This window comes from Myxocyprinus asiaticus, chromosome 14 (assembly GCF_019703515.2).
Source record: "Myxocyprinus asiaticus isolate MX2 ecotype Aquarium Trade chromosome 14, UBuf_Myxa_2, whole genome shotgun sequence".
Taxonomy (NCBI): domain Eukaryota; kingdom Metazoa; phylum Chordata; class Actinopteri; order Cypriniformes; family Catostomidae; genus Myxocyprinus; species Myxocyprinus asiaticus.
In genome coordinates, this window is record NC_059357.1 from 38,490,476 (window position 1) to 38,515,229 (window position 24,754).

At 39.2% G+C, this 24,754-nt stretch overlaps 1 protein-coding gene across 2 annotated transcripts in view; it reads left to right on the forward strand.

Moving 5' to 3' along the window:
• The window catches only part of LOC127451629 (adhesion G protein-coupled receptor L1-like), a 253,493-nt gene extending 240,549 nt beyond the window's left edge, over positions 1 to 12,944 (forward strand). For both annotated transcript variants that reach the window (XM_051716451.1, XM_051716452.1), the window contains exons 23-25: positions 6,800 to 6,922; positions 10,570 to 10,587; positions 10,891 to 12,944. In XM_051716451.1, the coding sequence (XP_051572411.1) occupies positions 6,800 to 6,922; positions 10,570 to 10,587; positions 10,891 to 11,786 (1,037 nt within the window). In that variant the 3' untranslated portion in view covers positions 11,787 to 12,944. The remainder of the gene's footprint in view (positions 1 to 6,799; positions 6,923 to 10,569; positions 10,588 to 10,890) is intronic.
• The last annotated feature ends 11,810 nt before the right edge of the window (positions 12,945 to 24,754 follow it).

Sequence of the window (24,754 nt, forward strand, 5' to 3'; positions counted from 1 at the left end):
TATGGCCCACGGGACTGGGGGACCAGTTTTGGGGAAGGAATTCCCCGTTTCCGGGGAACAGGAACGGGATATGGGGAAGGGGAGGGTGAGGGAAGGGAGAAAGAGGGGGAGAGAGAGAGAAAATGGCTCGCCGTCCCCTGGATACACTGCTATATGGTCCTCAGCCAACTAGATCGCCTCCTCCAGCGATGCCGGATGGTTGCACTGGACCCACTCTGCCATCCCCTTTGGTAGACGAACTGCTCCAGTACCACGATGTTGAAGACGTCGTAGGCGTCGCCCTCCTCCTCAGCCAACAACCACCACCGGCAGGCATCGCGGAACAGTTGTGCAAAGGCGAACGGGTGGCTGACCTCGCTCAGCGTCAGTGTGCGGAATCGTTGGCGATGCTGTTCCGGGCTGTGGCCAACCCATTGCAGGATGGCTTTCTTCAAATCGGAATACCCCAGGAGGTTGGCCACCGGAAGTTGGTGTGCCATGAGTTGGGCTTCCCCAGATAGCAGCGGTTGCAGATGGACCGCCCACTGTGAGCGCTGCCACTTCACTGCTCTGTCTGTGTGCTCTAAGAGCTCCATGAAGGCCTCCGGGTCATCATGTGGTGTTATCTTCACTTGCGTCACATGGGGTCCTTCTGCTGCTGAGGTTACGTCTGAAGCCCCCTCCTGGGGCAGCAAGCTCCGCAACACCCGCCGGTCCTCCGCTTGGGCCTGGAGGAGCACTTCGAAGTGCTTCTCCTCCTCCATCCGCAGCTTCATGGGGGCCTGTTATTGTGCTTGGTGGATGCTGATGAGGGACTTGAAGACTTCTTCCAGCGGCGAAGACCTCAAGACAGCATATCCTTCCTCCTTCCCATTTTTCGGCACCACTGTGGCAAGGTTCTTTCACTCACTCAAGGAGGAAGCGGGAGACGGTGAATCAAACTCAAAAGGTATCTTTATTTCCACTCACTCTAATATTTTTTGTACACGCAAATGATGCCCACACACACACACACACACACACACACATGCACACACACACACAAGTGCAGGCTCGGCTCTCTCTCCTCCAGCGGTCTGGATCACCCTTTAAATCACTCTCCGCTCTCACTGCAAACACAAAACAGCTGTTAGAGGTGATTTCCCACAGGTGCCAACCCTTACCGCACTCACATTCTCGGCCTCGCTCTCCAAAGACGTTGCTCAGCCACACCCCCATCACCACACTAACCTTATCTGTGTAAAGCTATAGCCAATATTACGACTTTGTTGCCATGACAACGCAATGCCAGTAAACCCTGTAAGCAACTTTTTTCACAGTAAAGTCATGTAGAACAGAGATCTGATCACACTAAAATCATATGAACCTATACACTGGCGGACAAAAGTTTGGAATAATGTACAGATTTTGCTCCTATGGAAAGAAATTGATACTTTTATTCACAGAAGTGGCATTCAACTGATCACAACGTATAGTCAGGACATTAATAACGTGAAAAATTACTTTTGCAATTTAAAAAAAAAAAAAAATTCAGAACTTCAAAATTACTTCAAAGAGTTCTCATTAAAAAAATCCTCCACGTGCAGCAATGACAGCTTTGCAGGTTCTTGGCATTCTAGCTGTCAGTTTGTCCAGATACTCAGGTGACATTTCACCCCACGCTTCCTGTAGCACTTGCCATAGATGTGGCTGTCTTGTCGGGCACTTCTCACACACCTTACAATCTAGCTGATCCCACAAAATCTCAATGGGTTAAGATCCATAACACTCTTTTCCAATTATCTGTTGTCCAGTGTCTGTGTTTCTTTGCCCACTCTAACCTTTTCTTTTTGTTTTTCTGTTTCAAAAGTGGCTGTTTCTTTGCAATTCTTCCCATAAGGCCTGCACCCCCTGAGTCTTCTTTTTACTGTTGTACATGACACAGGTGTTGAGCATGTAGAATTCAATGAAGCTGTCAGCTGAGGACATGTGAGGTGTCTATTTCTCAAACTTGAGACTTGATGTACTTATCCTCTTGTTTATTTGTACATCTGGCCTTCCACATGTCTTTCTGTCCTTTTTAGAGCCAGTTGTTCTTTGTCTTTGAAGACTGTAGTGTACACCTTTGTATGAAATCTTCAGTTTTTTGGCAGTTACAAGCATTGTATAGCCTTCATTCCTCAAAACAATGATTGGCTGATGAGTTTCTAGAGAAAGCTGTTTCTTTTTTGCCATTTTTGACCTAATATTGACCTTAAGACATGCCAGTCTATTGCATACTGTAGCAACTCAAAAACAAACACAAAGACAATGTTAACCTTCATTTAACGAACTAAATAGCTTTCAGCAGTGTTTGATATAATGGCAAGTGATTTTCTAGTACCAAATTAGCAATTTAGCATGATTACTCAAGGATAAGGTGTTGGAGTGATGGATGCTGGAAATGGGGCCTGTCTAGACTTGATCAAAAATTATATTTTTCAAATAGTGATGGTGCTGATATTTACACCAGTAATGTCCTCACTATACTTTGTGATCAGTTGAGTGCCATTTTGGTGAATTAATGTACCAATTTCCTTCAGAAACAGCTAAATCTGTACATTATTCCAAACTTTTAGTGACAGCGTATATTGTTTACATCTTTTGGCTATGCTTTTTAAACAATTTGCACTTTAATGTTTATGGACTGGCCCCATTTACTTCCATTGCAAATGCCTTACTGTAACCATGATTTTTGCTGTTTTTCAATAAACGAGGGACGAGTTGAGAATATTGTTTCTGGTAATCAACAAATACTCAAATCAATATACTACAAATGCTGTCAATTGAGCTTGTATTGAACTAACTTGTACTGAAACCAGGACATTCCTTAAAGGAAAATTGGATTCCTCATGATATGCAATTCCCATTCTGGTCTAGACTTGTTTATGCTGGTTTGTGCTGGTCCAACTGGTGGATCAGCATAGCCATTTTTTTATTTTTATTTATTTATTATTTTTTTTTTTTTGTATAGTAATGCTGGTTAACCAAGGAAGCTTTTCTAGTTAAGCAAGTCAAAAAGCCTACATTTTGGAATTTCAATACTCAATCAGTGTACTGCAAAAGGCAAAAAGAAGACATTTAAGAGAGATTTCAAGCAGGCCATTTCTATCATGGAGTGTGGCGTCATTGCCATTCTCATCATCACAGGGATCGGTGTTTGTGGGAGGACAGGGGGGATGATGACAAAGAGGCAGCAGCTAAATCAACTGCCACTCTTTATGCTAATTCTATCCATTTTGTTTTTAATGAAGTGATTAGCCGGCAAATGAACGGGGGGTAATTACTCTAATTGAGGAGAATAACAGGAGAGTTCTCACTGCAGTGCGCCAGTTGTTGCTTTCCGGGGACTTTAATCAAAGCGAGACACAAAAGTATGAGACAAAAAGGCAGGTCTAAAGGAAAAGAGTAGAATAGATTTGAGAGAGGAAACAGGGCTGTTTTTTGCGTCGTTGAAGAAAAGTTTTGTGGCTGTTGGTAGAGTGAATGGCAGTCGGCAGAGGTAAGGAAAGAACGTGTCTGTGTGCACGCTGCTCTCTTTATCATATTCATCTCCTATCTCTCTCATTTCCCACTTCACTGCCGTGTGAAGTCTTTTCTCTCCTTCCGAGAGCCACCTCCCTCTCCTCCCGCTGGCCTAGATTCCCTGTCACATTTCAAACTGCGTTTGTATTTTTACACAAGACACTCATGCTAGATATTTACAGGAATTAATAGCTAAGCAATGTGCTTAAAATGTGTGCAAGGCCTAAAGCACAGATTCGATATTTTGACACATCTGATTTTTTGTCCCGTCTGTTTACATTCACTTTAGACATAACAGACTGTGTTTACATTAACCTTTTCAAATGTAAGATCAAAATGTTCTGACTAATCACCCAGCGTGATTTTTTAATGTGCACAATATTAAAGAATGTATTACATTCCAAATTACATTGTGATTGTGAATGAATATTGAATGTAAACTTTATAACAGCAGTTTTCGATTTGTTACTTACTACATTCAAAGTAAATGCAAAAACATAATTTTAGCTGTATGACATTATTTTTATTCTCTTATCCTTACACAAATAGTACAGTGTTTCCCCTATATGCATTTAGGTGAGTAGTTCAGTAGTTTCTACTCCTTTTATTCACTGGTAGGAATCCACATGCATTCAGTAACTTTACCTGAGCCTGTCTGTTATGTAACATTGACAAAAATTCTAAATTAAAGCTGAAGTGTGTAATTATTTACTCATAAATTCCAGTTTAAGATGCAGAGTCCGCTATGAGAAGTTAATATTAGGTTGATTTTTTTCCCAGAAACTGTGTCTCTTTGGTGCTATCAAAACATTGTTCTTTTTTTTTTAGCATCCCGACCAGCCTGACATAGCAACATTGGCTCAACCAATGATGTGAGTTTGGGGCGGGACTATCCTTTTTTTTTTCTTTTTTTTTTTTTACCAATAGCAGACAGAGAAAGTTATTTATCCTCATTACTTTTTTGCTAAACAGTCATTAATATTGCATTAATTTTTTCCATAGGGATTTTAAAAAATTGTCATTAAAGAGCTCTAAGACGAGAAACAAACCAACAAGCTCCGAGGTGAATCACAACATTACAAACTCTGATTTGAACCAAAAAAATATTTGAAAATCGGACAAAAGACAAAGATACAAGACAGTGTCTTAAATGAGGGAATGAACTACTATCCCATAATTAAAAATGATGGAAAAATATAAAACTAATGATTTAAAGTTGTTTATTATAAGTATAGAAACAAGACATTTAGATTTTTTTTATATAAAATATTCAGATATATACAAATATATAAGCAATATGGGAGTGTAGGGAGACCGTCTCGATTGCGTCATGCACAGTGCATCATGAAAGTGAACAGTCACTGCAGGGTTCTTTTGCTGTGATTTGATTGCCACGATTTTCTGATTAATGGATTTTCCCCCTCAGAATTTATGGGTAGTGTAGATCTTCACCAGAAATTCTACTATTAAACAAATTTTTATTTTTTATGGCTTCAACAGAAGCATATACTGTACCATTGCTTAACAAACTCTGAGTTTGTGGTAGGTCTGTCTTTAAAGGTTTAAAAAAAAGTGTTAGTTAAAAATCTATTTATCTATGGAGAAAATGAATAGGCTTTTTATTTCCGGAACCAGACTGATGTGCTCTGTTTCACTGGGTCATGAAATGACCAGCTTTTTAGCTTTAAGAGGAGATTTGAATACAAGTGTTTAGATGTAGGTCAAATGACCAAATGTCCAATATGTATCAGATTTAGAAGCACAATTGAGAGTGGCCAAAATCAAATTCCAAAACATCTGATCTCAGGAATGTTTTTGCTGTTTACACGCATGCAACATTCTGATCTGTAAAAGAAAAAAATTAGAATTAGTTGATAATGTAAATGTGGTCTAAGAGAAAGTGTACACGAGCGCAAGCAAGTGCACATCTAAAATTAATTCTTGAGGCAGTCCTCTCTGATAGATGATAGTGCAACAGTGCAGTGTTGCACTTTGCCTCAGTCCACTCATACTGGCCTCTTTTTAATTTCATGACATTTCTGTCTGAAAGCCCCAAGCACTAGTGCATTTTGAGCCATACTTAATGTTCCATTTCTCTGAGTCACATTTATCTACTACAAACATTCACATTTCACTGGGAAATTAACCCACATTTCAGTGGAACTACATAATAGCAAACATTACCATTTCCCTCCCAATGACTCCATCTGACAGTGCGCCACAGAATTACGCTTCATGACTACTCTACAAATACATTTCAACTTCGCTCCAAATATACACTTCATCACATCAGCCATTACGACATCACACAGCAACATTAGGGACTTTTTTTGGTAAAAAGTCAGACATAATAAACGTGGAGTGCCTTCTATTCAGCCTTACTGTGAAGTGCAAAATCATATTTGATAATGCTCAATTCTGTTGTTATTTACACTCCCTCATGTCATTCCAAACCTGCATGACTTTTTTTCTTCTATGGAACACAAGAGCCTTTTTGTAGAATGGTAGAAACTGACAGTCTCAGTCACCATTCACTTTCACTGAATGGAGAAAAAGATGAAATGAAAGTGAATGGTGGCTGAGGCTGTCACTCCCTTACAATAATTCTACAATACTTAAAACTTTGAAGAAAGAAAGTCATACGTGTTTGGAATGGCATGAGGGTGAGTAAATGATGACAGAATTTTCATTTTGGGGTGAACTATCCCTTTTAGGCGTAATTTCACTGAACAGTTGCGCTTCTTTTGCTTCAAGTATTTCAGTGCAAAAACCCTGCATTTTATTCACCAACCAGCCACAGTCCAGTTTAACCAGGCGCTATATGAAGTGATGTAGTGCTGCACCATACATATTTAAATTAAAGCATTGTCATTTTTTCAGCTCATTTCTATGTAAATTAAGATTATTTTAGATTGCACTTTACATACTAGCATTATTTGCCAGCCACAATTAAGGTTGCGCTATCACCACCTGTGGAAAGCAGATGATAAACAGAATTTAGTTTGACATCAGTGTTTGTGTTTTCTAATGATAATGCCATTAGTAAATCATCAAATAATGGTCAAATAATAAAGAAGAGCATTATAACCAGCATACTGTACATACTGCCTCCAGCACAATTTATTTTAAGCATGTTTTCAATATTAAAAGATTTGCATAATTCCTTTGGTGAATAGCGCTCTAAAATAACGCAAACAGCAGATGCATATAAAAGACGCTATCAGCTGGTGCAAATATTAGTAAATTACAAGCATTTTCTTTCTTTTCTCCTGTTTAGCTACAATGGGGAATCATCTTCTGACCAACCCTGTGCTGCAGACCCGTACAGGAACCTCACCCTACAACACCCTGCTGGCTGAAACGTTTACCCCACCCTCACCTGGAGTCTTCAACTCCACCGGTGAGTGTGTACAGATTTCACTGTGCCCATTGAAAGAAAATCACAAAGGAGATCTCATAAATATCTGTATAGTTTCTATACAGCAATTATATTAAAAAGAGACCAATTTAGACTTTTACTAGTGTATCTCTTCTAGAGTTTTGGATGAGATCTCAACAATGTCTCAAACTGTGCTCAGATTTGCCAAAATACCAAAGTCTGCAATCAAAATTCAGAGTTTTAAATACAGTATAAATTCAAACATTTCTCATGGAATTTTCCAAATTATTTGTGCAATGGGATAGTTCGCCCAAAAATGAAAATGAATCATGTACTCACCCTAATTTTTTTACAAACTTGTATGATTTTCTTTCTTCCATAGAAAACAAAGGAGATGTTATTGAGAATTTAAGCATCATTCACCTTTCACTTTCACTACATATTTTTTTCATTCAATGACAGGAATGGTCCTTAGGTTCCATGCAAAAAAGGAAGTCATGCAGGTTTGGAACAACATGATGCTACGAAAGAGTAACCTCTTAGCAATAAAATGTTACTCTGGGATGGGCTTTTTGATTAATTTTTTTATATGTCCCCCAGTTTCTTTCTGACACATTGTGTGTGAGTGTCATTGACGGTACATGTGCAGCGATACAGTCTGTGCACCCTTGTGCATATGCTGTGTGTGTGTGGGTCTGTGCATCCCCTTCTCTGTGTGTGTGTTTACTCCCTGTCGGTCTGTCAGTGTGATTCAGAGGGCTGGACAGGGGCTCACCATCTGGCCAGTGTTTTATTCCCTCCTGCTGGAAAGACAGACCAGAGCATTGATTAAAGCTAGGCTGAAGTTGAGTGACTGACAGCAGAGCGAGAGAGAAGAGACTTCCTCAGAGATTTGACACAAAGTATCAGTACGACTCTGCCCACAACGCACACACACATATATGGCTGGCCTAGTCAGTATGCTTCACTCTCATGCTGTACCGTTTGCCTACATGTGCAGATTGAGAGGCAGCGAGAGAGAAAGATATCTGCAGTTCCCATGTCAGTGGGGTGAAATTAAAGACAGTGTCTCTGTTGAATATTTTAAACATTCCCTCTCTCTGTGTAATGTGTCAGGCTGACGGTGTGCCGCTTGGCTCTGCTTGGCTGTGAGGACATTTTTAGAATGCTTATGGAGAGGAAGTAGGAGTAGGGCCTCATTAGAATGTCTAATTACTCTCTGCACAGAGGAGTGTTGATTAAAATCATACCGGGCATTAATATTTAAACCCCCGCTTGCCTTGGTCTTTGCCACCACACGCATCTCCAGCGTTTAATACAACCCCATAAGTTAAAAGAATATTACAACATCTCCAGCGTGTTAAAGGGCATGTGAAATAAACAATGTTTTGGCTTTAAGAGGGTGGCATGTGAATAATGTCTTGCCAGAAACACCAAAGAATAAGGCACAGTTTCTAAATTCACCAAAACAAAATTGATGCACTGATCTTAAATTTAATATACCAAAGAATGAAGCACTGTTCCTAAACTCCCTAAAACAAAGAATAGTGCACTGTTCCAAACTCCCCAATCCAAAGAATGAGGCACTCTTCCTAAACTCCCCAATCCAGAGAATAAGGCAACGGATCTTAAACTTTACAAACCAAATGAGGCACAGCTCCTAAACTCCCCAAAACAAAAAAATGAGGCACTGTTCCTACACTCCAAAACAATGAATGAGGTACTGTTCCTAAACTCCCCAATCCAAAGAATGAGGCACTAATCCTAAACTTTCCAAAACAAAGAATGGAGGCACTGTTCCTAAACTCCCCAATCCAAATAATGAGGGACTGCTCCAGAACTCTCCAAAACAAAGAATGAGGCACTGTTCCTAAACTTTAGAAAACAAAGTATGAGACACTTTTCCTAAACTCCCCATTCCAAAGATTGAGGAAATGATCTTAAACTTTACAGACCAAAGAATGAAGCACTGTTCCTAAATGCCCCAAGACAAAGAATGTGCCACTATTCCTAAACTCCCCAATCCAAAGAATGAGGCCCTGTTCCTGTACTCCCCAATCCAAAGAATGAGCCATTGCTCCTATACTCCCCAATCCAATGAATGAGGCACTGTTCCTAAACTGCAAAATCAAAAGAATAAGGGCACAGTTTCTATACTCCCAATCTCCAAAATCCAAAGTATGAAGCGCTGTTCCTATACTCTCCAATCAAAAGAAATGTGGCACAATTCCTAAATACCCCAATCCACAGAATGAGGCATTGTTCCTAAATTCCTCAATCCAAAGAATGAGGCTCTGTTCATATACTACCCAATCCAAAGAATGAGTCATTGTTTCTACACTCCCCAATCCAAAGAATGAGGCACTTTTCCTAAACTCCAAATTCCAAAGAATGATGGCACTGTTCCTATACTCTCCAATCCAATGAATGAGGCACCATTCCTCTGATCCCCCCAAAAAAGAATGAGGCACAGTTCCTAAACCTCTGAAAACAAGGAATGAGGCACTGTTCTTATACCCCCCAGTCCAAAGAATTAGGTATTATCCCTAAACTCCCCAAAACAAAGAATGAGGCACTGTTCTTGAAATACCTAAAATAACGAATGAGGCACTATTTTTAAACTCCTCAAATAAAAAATTAGGTACTACTACACTACCTCAACCAAATAATGAGGAATTGTTCCTAAATTCCCCAAACTGAAGAATGACACACTTTCCCTAAACTCTCTAGGCCAAAGAATGAGGCACTGATCTTAAATTCCCTAAACTGAAAAATTCCCCAACACATCACACTTTCCCTGAACTCTCAAGGGAAAAGAATGAGGCACTGATCTTAAATTCCCCAATACAAAGAATGAAGTTCTGTCCTTAAACTCACCAATACAAAATAATTAGGCACTGTTCCTAAACTCTCTAGACTTAAGAGTAAAGCACTATTCCTAATCTCCTCAAAGCAAAGAATGAGGCACTTCTCCTTAACTCCCCAATCCCAAGAAGTGGCTTTGACCCTAAACTCTCTAGACCAAAAAATGAAGCAATGACCCTACACTCCCTGGTCCAAAGAATGAGGCATTGCTCTAAACTTTCCAAACCGAAGAATGAGCCACTGCTGCTGATTTCCTTAGACCAAAAAATGAGGCACTGTCTCTAAACTCTTTAGACCAAAAATTAGGCACTTAATCTCCCCAAATTAACAAATGAAGCACTGCTCCTGAATACCCAAACCAAAAAAAAAAGAAACACTTTCCCTGAACTCTGTAGAATGATAATAAAGCACACCTTGTTATTCCAGATGCTTTTGGGATAGACAATCACAATATATTGCAAATGCTACAGGTCAGCAGATGTGTATGGCTGCCCTTGGATGTCCACTGTTGTCTCTTTATGTTTGTGACACTATATCCATATAAAGCTCAATGTAGAACTGCCTGTGATGGACTGGCCATCTGTCTATGGTGTTTCCCTGCCTTCGGCTCGAGACAGCTGGGATAGGCTCCAGCACTACCCGCGACCCTGCAGAGGATAAGCGGTTATAGAGAATGGATGGATGGATTGATGGATGGATGAATGTAGAAATGCATTATTAATAATGTTATGTGAAGGAATAAATCACAATTTTCTAATTTCTGTTTCATTTTGCCCTCATATGGCCTCACTGTGGACACACAGGAACTTTCCGTGACCCAAGTAAGAATTTTTCACTCTGAGATTTATAGCTCTTTTGGGTATTGTATTGGCTAATTTTGCAAAATGATAACCTCTTCACGTGTGCAATGAAGCCATGTTGTCTCTGAACAAATTGTATGTCCCTGGCAATAACTCGTCTGTCCATAAACCTATTAATCTTGCAATGGAAGTTGCTTTCTCCATTCATTTAATCCAAGATTCTCTTGCCTTGAATCCCCATCACGATTAAGATAGGTACTGAAGTGTTCACTTCTCTGTCCTCTTTCTCAATGGCTTACCTCCTCTCGTTTTCCTCCTCAACAGAGAGCACACTGTCTAAGAATCGAGATCATGGAGGCATGGAGACACTACCTCTGAATGGAAACTTCAACAATAGCTATTCTCTGCGCACTGTTGGGGTTACTGGTGGTCCCGGCAGCAGCTGTGACTTCCTGGGAGGCGGAGGTGGGGATAGTCCCCCTCCCCTACTCAACCCGCGGGGCTCAGAAATCCTTGGCGGCATACGGAGAAACCTCTCAGATGCAGCGGCATTTGAGAAGATGATCATATCGGAACTAGTGCACAATAATCTACGTGGTGGTGGGACTGGGGGTGGAGACATAACGTGTGGCAGCCTGGCCAGGGGACATGGCCACATGGGAATGGGGCGGGGTGGAGGCGGGGCCGAGCCGACAATAGGCTTGGAGGATGACAAAGACTTTCGTTCAAGAGAAGTGCGCCAGCACACGCCGCAGGATGTGGAACTGCTGTACAAAGCTCTCGAGGAGCCCCTACTCTTGCAGCGCGCCCAGTCGGTGCTCTACCAGAGTGACGCTGAGGAGTCCGAAAGCTACACAGCAGACCTGACTGAGAGCTTGGGCCACAGCGGTCACAGCGGCCAAAGTGCTGCTGGCCAGGGCCACAGTGGAGCCCCTGATTCGCCTGCACGGGACTCCCTTTACACCAGCAAAACCAACCTGCAAGATTTGCCCTACCCTGACAGCAGCCCAGAACCTCTAGAGGTGGTTCCACGCTCGGCCCAGCCTCCAGAAGAGCTGTACTACAGCTCGGGCCGGCCCGCTATAGGCTCCCGTGGAGCCCCCATGCAGACCTTCTATCAGGCTCCACCTAGGAGACCTAGCACTGAAGCCCACCCCACCCCTCCCGAGCCCCCCCACAATGAGGGAGATGGACAGATGCAGTTGGTCACCAGCCTGTGACCATGAAGAAGAGGTGGAGGAGGAAGAGCGCTACAGGGTTTGATGCAAAGTGCAGAAGATGATGGACTCCTCTCCTGTCTCTAACGCCCTATTTATGTCTGGTTGCCTTTTTACTCTTTTATTTGTTTTGAAGTGAGAGGTAAGGAAAGCCTAAACAGGGAGAACAAGAGAGAGGATTGTCTCCATTGCAGCAACCTCTCTGAAGTGCTGTTTAACCATTTTCTCTCATCAGTATCATTTTCCCCTCCCTCCTAACCCTGATACACACATACAAAAACAGCAAGTCCAAATATATGCCTTCTTTCAATGGACCTCTTTGCCTTCAGCTCTCTCTACTTCAAGAATATCCCCAACTATTATAGCCCTGTCTCTATTTTTGTGTTCATTTGATGTCAAGTCTTTAAAAAAATGTTCATTTTGTAGTTCCTTACCTTTTCTTTCTTTTTCCATAATTAATTGATGAGAGTTGTTACGCAAGGAGATGGGGCTATGCCATTATACTGCAAAGTGACAAAATCTATCTTAAAGCTCTTCAGTGTTGCCAAAAATAACTGTTTTTGAGCCAGAACACAAACTGCAATCCACACACTCACAGAAGTGCTTGTTACTGAACATCAAGAGTGTGAACACATATACGGAAAACAAGGACTATTGTTCAGAAATGGGTAGCGGGAAGCTGCCTCAGTGGAGTTGCCTTTATTTCTCTCTGAACTTACTCTTCTGTACAGAACAACCCCAGAAACCGGGAACTGGGGGGAAGGGGGGACACAACTTATCGTCAGCTGGCTGTCTTGAAGCTACTTGGCAGTCCAGAGTTGGACTGTGAATGGGACCTTTTTAGAGTTTTGTTCTGATTAAAGGAGGCGGATTAGGGACTGAAACTGCCATCGGAATCACTGATGGATGTTTTAGGAGAACGTGCTGTATCACCTGTGTGTTATTGTGGCTAGAATAATTTTTTTGCTACTTCTTCAGCTGAGTCAAACTTCTGTACATATACTAAACACATGAAAGCAAGTCTTATTCTACTCGTCTCCTGTACATAGATAAACCAGATGAACAAAAGCAACAAAAAAGTATAAAATACTATGAAAACATTTGTTGTACTGCGACAGAAATTGAAAACAGTTGAAAAATAAAGATGTTTTGAAGTTTGTGACTTGAGCGGCACTGCAAATCTCTCTCTCCCTTTCTTTTGCTCTCTCCGGCCCTCATTGGCTCCTACCCCGGAGCACCGTGGTGCCAGGAAATCTAATTGTCTGCCAAGAGACAGTCAGAGAGAGATGGAAAGATAGAAAGAGAAGGATTTTACATGAAACGAGATAATTCCTGGCACAATTTGTATGTAATATATCCCATTACATGTTGGTAATGTGTGACCTTCAACATTCCCTGACAGGAAGTGCTTGACATGAACTAAAAGGGGAATACACTGTGCCCCAGGGTTGCACTGGTGCAATGTGGAGTGATTGACAGCAACCATAATGTAGTGCTGGTTATGTATTATCTGGCGGGGTGTAATAGATATCAGATGACTAGATGAATAGAATATAAGATATTTATACAAACAAAAATCGGAGGTGCATATCCAGACATTTTTCAATCGCAAAGCCTAGATTGTAGTTTTTACATACCAAGATCAGCTTTTATTTCAGTTGGTGTGAATTTATTAGTGTCTGAATGTGATCATTTGGATGACTATGAACCAGAATATGTTTGTGAGTATTTAAGAGGCTATTTTTACTGGGTTAGATGGACCCACATTAGATGAACAGGAGGCAGAGTAAATCTTTATCTATATAAGAGCTCGGTAGAAGCTTCCAAGACTTTGTTAAAGGTATTTTAAATGTTGTTATTTTGCCATTCAGGGACAGTGGAAACTTAGATACATAGATAAACAGAATTAGCATTCATCAGGTAAAAGCAACATCTGACCAATGAGACGCAGCGTTTGTGGGTAAGAATGCCCATATGCAAATGAGCTTCGTAGCCTATTAAACAAAAGAAAGGTACTGTATTCATGAGTGCTCTGCCCTTCTGAAGTCTGCTCAATCTTCAAACTCTTTTTCATCTTTGATGTTTTATTTATTCATATTTATTTGTCTATTTTGATTATTTATGCACTTATTCATTTATTTAAGTGTGGTTTTCATCCCGCAGTGTGTACAGAGCATATGTGGGGATGATGAGAGATGGAGAGAGAGAAAGAAAGAAATAGAGGGAGAGATCAGAGGGGAATATACATGTTTAATGTAAGTCAGCGGAAGAGGCGATGTCAGAGCAACACTAGCTAGGCTCGGCCTGGCTCAGCGAGGGCTCCGTTTTGGAGCTCAGAGGACATGGCAGCTCTGCTACATCCGCTGTCAGAGGTGGATAGCATTGTGCATCCCGAATTAACACAGTATCATTCAGTCAATGCACTGTCTATCCTTTCTCCCTCTCCTTCTCTCCCTGGGTTTTGTGCCAATTATAATGGTGTTGAGAATGCCTTTTAAATTCCAACTGAATTCCTGAATTTGAATTGAGGTAGCAAACAGGATACAGAATTGTAATTCGAATTTGAATTCAAAGAAGTAAAATTTAAAGAAATTCATATAACTGCTTTACGCAATAATACATAATAAATATGTTATCATACATACAACTTATGGGCTATTTCCAGAAAGATTACAATTAATTATCAATTATTGAAATTCTGCCTATAGACATTTGTCATAAATATAGATAAATTGGATTATATTTTGTGAATTCACTTTCATTTTATGGACCATCATTGGAGAACTCTTAATTTCCCAGAATTTAATCAAATTAATAGATTGAAAAGATTTAAAAATGTAAAAAATATTTTGGTATCACTTTGCAATAAGGTTGTGTTTGTTAACTAGGGCTGAAACGATTAGTCGATGTTATCGACTATAACTACGTTTCCATCCAAGGGTTTTTTTGCAACAAAAAGTGAAGCACATCAAAAAGTTTACCGATATAGCTGATGGAAACACAAATTATTGCTAAAATTTCACAAGTGTCGACATAATATTTTTCCATTTAACTCTAGCGCATAAACTAACAAATTGAATTCAAACATAACAAACTGCAAAGCAAACAAAGACACACACACACAGCTTCATGTGTCTCTCTCTCTCTCCCAAACTGGCGTCTCCGGACCCCCTTATCTCTCTCCCGCTGATTAGTCAACTCAGCGCCAGGCATGCGTCATCACGGCCCGGCCACGTCCCTCTCCTCGTCACAGATGGCAATCAAGTTCAGTTGGTCGTTTAAAAAGTTGCTGGGCAAATATGCGGGACATAATGCAGTTGTGATGGCAATGCTTTAGATTAGATGATTGTTCAAAATTGAATATCAGGAATGTATCATATGTAACCCTGTTATTACTGTGCATTAATTTTTCTTTAATAGCTGTGCACACAGCATATACACATCGATGGATGTTTGTTATACTAAGACCAAAAGTTTTCCCCACTACTTGGTGCAGGTTGCCAACTTGAACAGGGCCATGACGATTCGCTTTCAGGTCCCGTAAAATATGGGATCGTCCCGTATTTAAAGATAAAATGATGCATCCTGTATTTAAGCTGGTCAGATGGCGTCACGGTGAAATCGTTCCAGATCGGCAATTTAACATTGATATAAGTTGGAAAATTTGCCTACGGTGGGTAAGGGACCGTCTGAAAAGTCCACACATTGTGCTAAAATGTGATAATACTGTGGAGGGTGTGGTAAGGTTCATCTGAAAAGTCCACAAATGGTGGTAAAACTGTGTTTTTTTTTCTATATAAATGTTCAATAAGATCAAACAATGTATGAATACAATCATAAAGACAAGTACAGGTAAAGGTAAAAAGAAATAAAATAAAAATAAAAAATGTAAAAAAAAAATATAAATATGTATAAACCATCCAAAATGTATACATAAATAAGATAAAGAAGACAAATAATCAAAACATTTTTAAATATTATATTTTTAACATATAAATGATGTATTATTTTTTTATAAGTCATGGGTCAGGAAAGTTCTCATTTTAGCATATAAGAGAGGATATACAGTTTTTATTAATAACGCATATTAACTCAATGCATTTATTGCTAAAACTGCGGAGGATGTTTAAGTGTCCCTTATTTTAAAACTTCAAAAATGGCAGCCCTAGTGGCAACCTGCAATAGGCACAACATCAGGACCAATATCACAGTCCTAGAAGGGCAACTGTTCCCTTTTGATTGCAATTCCTCGTCTTCTGATTGCATTTATTTGTGAAATTAAAATGACAGTAAGCTGGCTAATTTCAATGAATTATCTCAATACTCTCCCCATTTTACCAAAACTTTGTGGGGAAAAAAATTAGGGACATCTGGGAGGCGAAAGGTACACAGTTAGCGATATACACACATTTCTGTATGAAAACGGCTTTAGGGCAGATTGCTTTTGCGATAAACAAAAACTTATGCATGACGTCATCATGCACACCATTTTTATCGATAAAAGGCCATTTGAATGGAAACAGGCAGAAGACGGCAAATTTAGCAAAAACATTTTTACGCATTTTCACTTTGTCGATAACAAAACAGTGCGAAAAGTGGATGGAAACTAGGTTAATTCATAGTCGAATAGCGGTTTGATCTCATTTAACTTAACATGAGATCACATTAAACTCTAATGAGGGCACACCAGAAGAGCACCAACCTTAGCTTGTGCCTGATTGAGGAGAGGAAGAAAACACAGCTCACAGTCCAGACTTTCCAAACAGCTTCAGGTGACATAGATTGCAAAGTATTAGGAAATTATGCAAAAATACAAAATAATTAAATGCAGAAGCACTCTCGTTGTAAAATAAAGCAGAGCCGGAGCTGCCATTCCGCTTAGCAAAACTTGCATGTCAGAGCGTCTTTAAAGATATAACAAAGGGGTGTATCATTTAATGCATCCTTTATTAAAGTTCAAATAATAAAGAAGCAGGTCATGTAAATAAGTACAAACTCCAAAACTGGCATTTCTCTGTGCGGTCAGTGCTGCTTCTGTGGGTCGCGTGACGTGACCCGATCTAAGAGGGAGAGATTGAAACTGCATCCCGGCTGATGCTCACTTTGGCGCAGGGACGCTCATCCCTCGCGCGTGCGCTTGATGCAACTAGATGAAAACGTGATGGCTCACGAGGTATTGAATCAGAATATATGTGTCACGGTGTGTATCTTATCATAAAGAAAATAAAAAATACACAGCTTTATTAATAAGAGTTTGTTTTTTGTGAATTAAAGATGGATTGAAGTGAGAGAGGGTAGTCATTGGCCCCATTATACACTGCAACAAAATACGTTTTTGATTTGTTTATGTTTTGACTTGTTTTTCAATATAAATATATAAAACTCCTTTTAAAACAATGTACATTTACTTTAAGAGCTATACTGCAGAAGAATTTTTTTTTTGAGAATGTTGAATATAATTTTAAATATTTTAAAATATCTAAAATTCCTTAAAACAACATACATTTACCTAAGAATCAACATATTACATATAGTTGGAGTCAGAATTTTACATACACCTTAGCCAAATACATTTAAACTCAGTTTTTCATAATTCTTGATATTTAATCGTAGAAAATATTCCCTGTTTTAGGTCAGTTAGGATCACTACTTTATTTTAAGAATATGATTGCCTTTAAATGGTTGAACTTGGGTCAAACGTTTTGGGTAGCCTTCCACAAGCTTCTCACAATAAGTTGCTGGAATTTTGGCCCATTCCTCCAGACAGAACTGGTGTAACTGAGTCAGGTTTGTAGGCCTCCTTGCTCGCAAACGCTTTTTCAGTTCTGCCCACAAATTTTGTATCGGATTGAGGTCAGGGCTTTGTGATGGCCACTCCAATACCTTGATTTTGTTGTCCTTAAGCCATTTTGCCACAAATTTGGAGGTATGCTTGGGGTCATTGTCCATTTGTAAGTCCCATTATCAACCATGCTTTAACTTCCTGGCTGATGTCTTGAGATGTTGCTTCAATATATCCACATAATTTTCCTTCCTCATGATGCCATCTATTTTGTGAAGTTCACCCATCCCTCCTACAGCAAAGCACCCCCACAACATGATGCTGCCACCCCCATGCTTTATGGTTGGGATGGTGTTCTTTGGCTTGCAAGCCTCACCCTTTTTCCTCCAAACATAACGATGGTCATTATGGCCAAACATTTAAATTTTTGTTTCATTAGACCAGAGGACATTTCTCCAAAAAGTAAGATCTTTGTCCCCATGTGCACTTGCAAACTGTAGTCTGGCTTTTTTATGGCAGTTTTTGAGCAGTGGCTTCTTCCTTGCTGAGCAGCCTTTCAGGTTATGTTGATCTAGGACTTGTTTTACTGTGGATATAGATACTTGTCTACCTGTTTTTTCCAGAATCTTCACAAGGTCCTTTGCTGTTGCTCTGGGATTGGTTTGCACTTTTCGCACCAATTTACATTCATCTCTAGGAGACAGAATGTGTCTCCTTCCTGAGCAGTATGATGGCTGCATGGTCCCATGGTGTTTATACTTGCGTACTGTTGTTTGTACAGATGAACGCGGTACCTTCAGGCATTTGGAAATTGCTCCCAAGGATGAACCAGACTTGTGGAGGTCCACAATTTTTTTTTTCTGAGGTCTTGGCTGATTTTTGTTTCTTTTTTTTTTTTTTTTTTCATAATGTCAAGCAAAGAGGCACTGAGTTTGAAGGTAGGCCTTAAAATACATCCACAGGTACACCTCAAATTCAGTACACCTCCTATCAGAAGCTAATTGTCTAAAGGCTTGACATCATTTTCTGGAATTTTCCAAGCTGCTTAAATGCACAGTTAACTTAGTGTATGTAAACTTCTGACCCATTGGAATTGTGATTATAGTCAATTAAAAGTGAAACAATCTGTCTGTAAACAATTGCTGGAAAAATTACTCGTGTCATGCACAAAGATGTCCTAAACGACTTGCCAAAACTATAGTTTGCTAATATTAAATCTGTCGAGTGGTTAAAAAATTTGTTTTAATGACTTCAACCTAAGTGTATGTAAACTTCTGACTTTAACATATAAGATATGATTTCAGAGAATAAATCTTGAATATAGAAGTATATTTTGACTTTTCTGCAGAAGTATAAACAAGTTAAATAATACACTTTTATACAAAATACACTTATATTCTAGATACATTCTCTGAAAGCAATTCTTAATATCTATATGTTACTTCTCCAGTAAATATATCTTGTTTTAAGGATTTTTAGATATTTTTAAATGGAAAACAAGACAAAATACTTGATAACAGTATAACGTTTTTGCAGTGAATTGTTTTACTGAATTAAACTTAATAAAAAGTCTTTTTTTTAATTTTTTTATTTAGTTCAGTGAATGTCATTTGGAGGTATTTTTAAAATATGATTTTATCATCTTTATTGTTAGTAAGCACGTTTAATACAATATTATAAGTCAAGGCACAAGCTGAACAGCTGATTAAGAACTAATGATTAATCGTTGAAATAATCGCCCGAAAAGTCAAAAAAATCGTTCTAATAATCGTTAGATTTGTCGATTATCAAAATAATCGTTTGTTGCAGCCCTGTTGTTAGTTAACATCACCTAACAGTGAACAATACTTGGAGAGCATTCAATAATCATGGTTAATGTTAATTTCTATTAAACTCTTAATTTGTTTACATTTAAAGCGATATATGTTAACATTAGTTAATGCAATATGAACTAACATGAACAATGAACTGTAGTATTTTGATAAATTAACATTAAGAAAAATAAATGCTGTGAAAAAACTCTGTTAGTTCATTATACCTAATGCATTAACTAATGTTAAAGAATAGAACCTTATTGTAAAATGTTCCAATTATTTTTATTAAGTACAAATCTGAAAACAAAGCGGTGGATATTTTGTGGTGCTCTATGATAAAGTCTGTTTGTTGTTCATTATTTAGATAGTATTGAAATTAGTTAGAAATAAGAAAAATATTTCTAATCAGTTGTATTCTACATATCAGGCATTTTCAGTCCAAATTAATTATGTCATGTGCAGTTATGTGAATTGCAATTCAGTAAATTCCTCTTCCTGTTATTCCATTTCAAATTCCAATTCAATATCCTGTAGGACTTGGCTAATTCAATTAAAATTAAAAACTCATGAATTGAAAGGGAGCCAGTTCTAAAATTCTGAATTTTGCTCAACCCTGATCTCTCTCCTGTAAGTCTTCTAATGGGACATGTGTGCAATCCATTGTATGGTAACTTGTACTGATTTACACTGGGTCAGTACGTTTGCTGGTGCACTGGCCTGGCTAGCAGGGTGGTTAGTGTATCTGCTCCTATATTTAGCCAGAGGCATGTACGATCAGCTTTTTTTTTAAAGCATTGACCTGAACAATTATTTTTTTTCCTTGCTTTTCTTGCAAAAAATGTTTTCGCCTGGTCAACAGGTTTGACCGTTTGAATGTTTTGTCATAACACCATTGTGAACTGGCTCTCTGTGGTTAGTACGCCCTCTAATGATATCTGGTCCTGACTCAAGGCCCTTTGCCCACCTGGCACTGCACGCTGCTGTTTTACCCTCTTACCCTACTGCATTGCCTGGGGGGAGAGACTGTTTACCTTCCTTCCAACCTAGAGATGCCCAATGTGTGTCACATTTCGTACATCTCTCTATTTTCTGCCCTAGCTCATTTTTTATTTCCTATCATCCCAACCCTTTACGTGTTCCCCCCTGGCTAGATCGTTTTCTCACATCCTGTTTAGCTCAATTAACTGTTTTCATGTGGCTTTTGTAGCGAAGCATTAATATGGGAAGATTTGTTATTTTAGTCAAAGGCTTTGTTTACACATTACTGAAGGGATATTATAGTACAGTGTTGAATATGGTGAAAATGACAGTGATTATGCGCTGTAGTAAACTGCTAGACTAAAGCCCGCTCCATGGGACTGCTACCACCTCCAAAATCCCCATACAACCTCTGATTATCATAATAATACTGAGAGCTATAATCTAGCGGAGTCAGCCCACCATGAGGTCGCTCTTTAGGTTTCTTCCTTAGTCTCTTCACCCCTCTCACTCTTTGAGAGCACTTGCGTTTGCTGTTCCTCAGATAAGAAAGGAGTCACACTGTTCAGTTCTCCATATTGGCCTTGTTTTCTTGTCTTCATGTTGAAATGGAGAGGCAGTGCATGAGCAGATGCCGGATTAGCAGCCCAGATGAAATCTAGGATTTGTGTTTTATGTGCTGATTTAAAGTATAATGAAATTAGCCAAAATTTGCAAAAACCCCATGAACTGCCTTGATAAGGACAGTTTTCTTTCTTGTGTTGATGATGTTCCTATTGAAACAGGAAGTTGTGGTGGGACTTTTCAAAGGGTCTGTCCCTTTTTTAATAGCCAATAACCTTTAGTTTACGACACAGCCGTGAACCACAATTTGCTATTTTTTGATGAAGGCAGTTGATATTAGGATGAGGGGCATTCTCATTCTGGCCACCTTTTGATTGGACAGTAATTTGGATAAGTTGATGTCATCAATATTTTTGGTCAGTTTCTCCTGAAGAGAAAGATGCATTTAAATACGTATATCTGCTTAAATTAGTTTTGTCAACATTTAGGAGGACACTAGCATATACACTCACTGAGAACTTTAGTAGGAACACTATGGTCCTAAAAAAGTGCCCAACATGGTCTTCTGCTGTTGTAGCCCATCCGCCTCAAGGTTCGATGTGTTGTGCGTTCTGAGATGCTATTCTGCTCACTACAATTGTACAGAGTGGTTATCTGAGTTACCGTAGCCTTTCTGTCAGCTCCAACCAGTCTGGCCATTCTCCGTTGACCCTTCTCATCAACAAGGCATTTCCATCCACGAACTGCTGCTCACTGGATGTTTTTTTTTTTTTTTTTGGCACCACTCTGAGTAAACTCTAGAGACTGTTATGCGTGAAATTCCCAGGAGATCAGCAGTTACAGAAATACTCAAATCAGCCCATCTGGCACCAACAATCATGCTACGGTCAAAATCCCTGTGATCACATTTTTTCCCCATTCTGATGGCTCCTGACCCGTATCTGCATGATTTTATGCATTGCACTGTTGCCATACGATTGGCTGATTAGATAAATACATGAATAATTAGGTGAACAGGTGTTCCTAATAAAGTTATATGTGAGTGTACGTATGCCTCTCATCCACATTAGAAGGGCGTTTTCCTCCACCGAAAATGGAGCATTTCGAAAACGCTTTTGATTACCGCATACTTTAGAAAGTGATGAAGTTAGGAAACTTAAAACAGAGTTTTCAACAAAAGAAAATTATTAAAAAAACAGATTAGTGTGGATGTAGCCTTTGTGACTGAATGCCATTCAAATTCTGTTTGAGAGGAATCATAGAAGTCTGTCTTCCAGGCACCCATATCTGTCCCTCTCTACATAGGTGCCATCACACTGCTCTGAACTCCTGTGATCTGACAATCTGTCACCCTGCCGTCAGCCCTATCCTCAACATGGGCCTGACACCAGAGAGCCAGAGTCATGACCTCCGATCATGAGCTGTCCCCTTCTGTAGCACAGGAACTTTGCTTTTAGAGCCACATGTTGCCTTGATGTCCAGCTACTGTAGTAGGACAGAGATAATAAAAAAGAGAGTGAGAGAGATGACCAATTCATTCATTGCTGTCAAAACAACAGGAAGCACCAGCCCTGGGCCTCATTTCCCAAAAGCATTGTAAGCCAAAGTAGATCGTAGAATCCATCTTACGATTTATCTTAGTTTTGCGGCCCATTTCCCAAAAGCATCGTAACTTAAGTAATACTTGAAAATTCTTGTAGGTTAACGAGTGCTCTGGATAATCGTACAGCGCTAAGAACATCGTAAGGACACAGACTTATGCAGACACCTGCAGAACAAACGCAAAACTACACCTGATACAATTTAAATACCTATAGCTACACTTATGCTCATTTAATATCAGTATACATATACGTTTTATTTTATTATTATTTTTAACCGACAAGGCTAATAATAATAATAATAATAACAATAATATATGCAGAAAATGGTTAGTCAATATTGGATGAACAAATAAATTAATAAGTAATCAAAGTTATTTGTGGACTAGTTGGAAACAACAAAGTGATGACATGATTGTTGCAGAGAACTGTAAAAATTACAATCAGAGAGAGAAGGAAAAATGTAAATAACTTGCTGTTGTGCATGAAAATCGTCCGTACAGTATATTGGCTCCTCATCCACATCTCCTCTTCCTCTCTGACACCTAAGGGCTCTCTCACCCACACCACACACTGTGTAGTACCGCACATGTTGTGTAGCATTGCTGTTACCGTTAACACTTTTGGGAGTACAGAGCAGATCTTCCTTTGATTGGTGAATATCCCTAAAGCACAGCTTCCATGCGTCTCCTTATTTTGCCCTCTGCAATAACACAGTGAACCTCGTTATATTCAATTAATACTTGTTGTCATTAGCAGGATCATACACAGGGCCTCCGCTGTCTTCACTGATCCTATAAGCTTTAATCTCGACCCACAGAGCAAATTTTGAAAACGAAATATTAAAATGCACATCTGATGAACGAAGCAGTGATTGAGTAAAAGAAATATATCGTTCTGCACAAAACGATTGCAAAACAAAATGCAATTATGTGGTTAATTAATGACGTTTAATTTAAATTAATATTTTACAATATTTCCAGTGAGCTAAATTACAATAGTTTTTAAAGTTACGCACAAATATAATGAAGTTGCAATGATGAGCAGCACTATATGGTTACATTTCAGCACTTCACGTTTATGGACAGCGTCTCTCTTAAGTAGCACTTAAAGCGCATCCTCGCACGTTCATGTTAAGTGCAGTTTTGGGAAACGCACGTAAAAAATAATGAACGTCCATAAAATCGCTCGTAGAAAACGCTCTTAACCGCTAAGATCAATCGTTATTGGGAAACGAGGCCTTGGAATGCACCCCACCTGCTCCGCTGTGCAGTGTCTGACAGGCAAAGATAACCCATTGGGTTAACCCATGACATCTTTTATTTGGATCTCTCAGTCACTGAGAGATCAACACCTTCCTCTAGAACCGAAAGAGCATTTTTTCCCAACCTGATCTTATTAACATTATTTGACAGTGGCAACTTTTTTCAAAACGAAATTATGCACTTCATTACACGTTTTGCTGCAGTTTCCAAGTAAAATGTCTAGCGGGGGATGCCAAAAGCGAGTGAAATGGTGACGTAATCAGATGATGTTTTTTTAAGGTGAATATTAGATATTATTATGTTTAAATGAGTAAAAACCTACTTTTACCTAAACCTCACCAATAGTGTCCAAAAAGATAAATGAGAGATGAACAAAGCAGACACCTAACCCTAAACCGACATCTAAACTTAACCAATATTGTCCAAAAAAGCAAATACGACATGAAAAGCTAATTTCCTAAAGCAACCACGTCATTTCGTCTCACTTCTGACACCGCGGAAGCTAATCATAAATCTCACAGTTGTTGTAGCACCTCTTCTGTTAATTTTAACTGGAAACTGCTGCAAAAATTAGAAAATGGCACATTAAACTTAATTTGCAAAAATTTTGTTATAGTAACATTCATTCTGAGACTAGGTTGTTTCTTCCAGGATAGACCATTTTGTTGATTATAATGGAAGCGATTTAGTTTTGTTGCATCAGTCTATCAAATTAGTCTCTGATGTAAGTGGTTCCTGTTTTGAGACCAGAAAATAAATCAAAAAACAAAAATACGGTTCTGAAAAATCACCTCTGGGTTTTTCCAGCCCAGAACCAGTGGAACGGGGCAAGATTGGGCACCAGCTCTGGCACTAGCACTGTGCTGGTGGAAAAGAGGTCAATTTCAAATGGAAGGAACAGGCAAACAACTTGACTGTTTTAAACTGACTTAAACACTAATAAAATAGTATTATTTTGTTGTTGGTC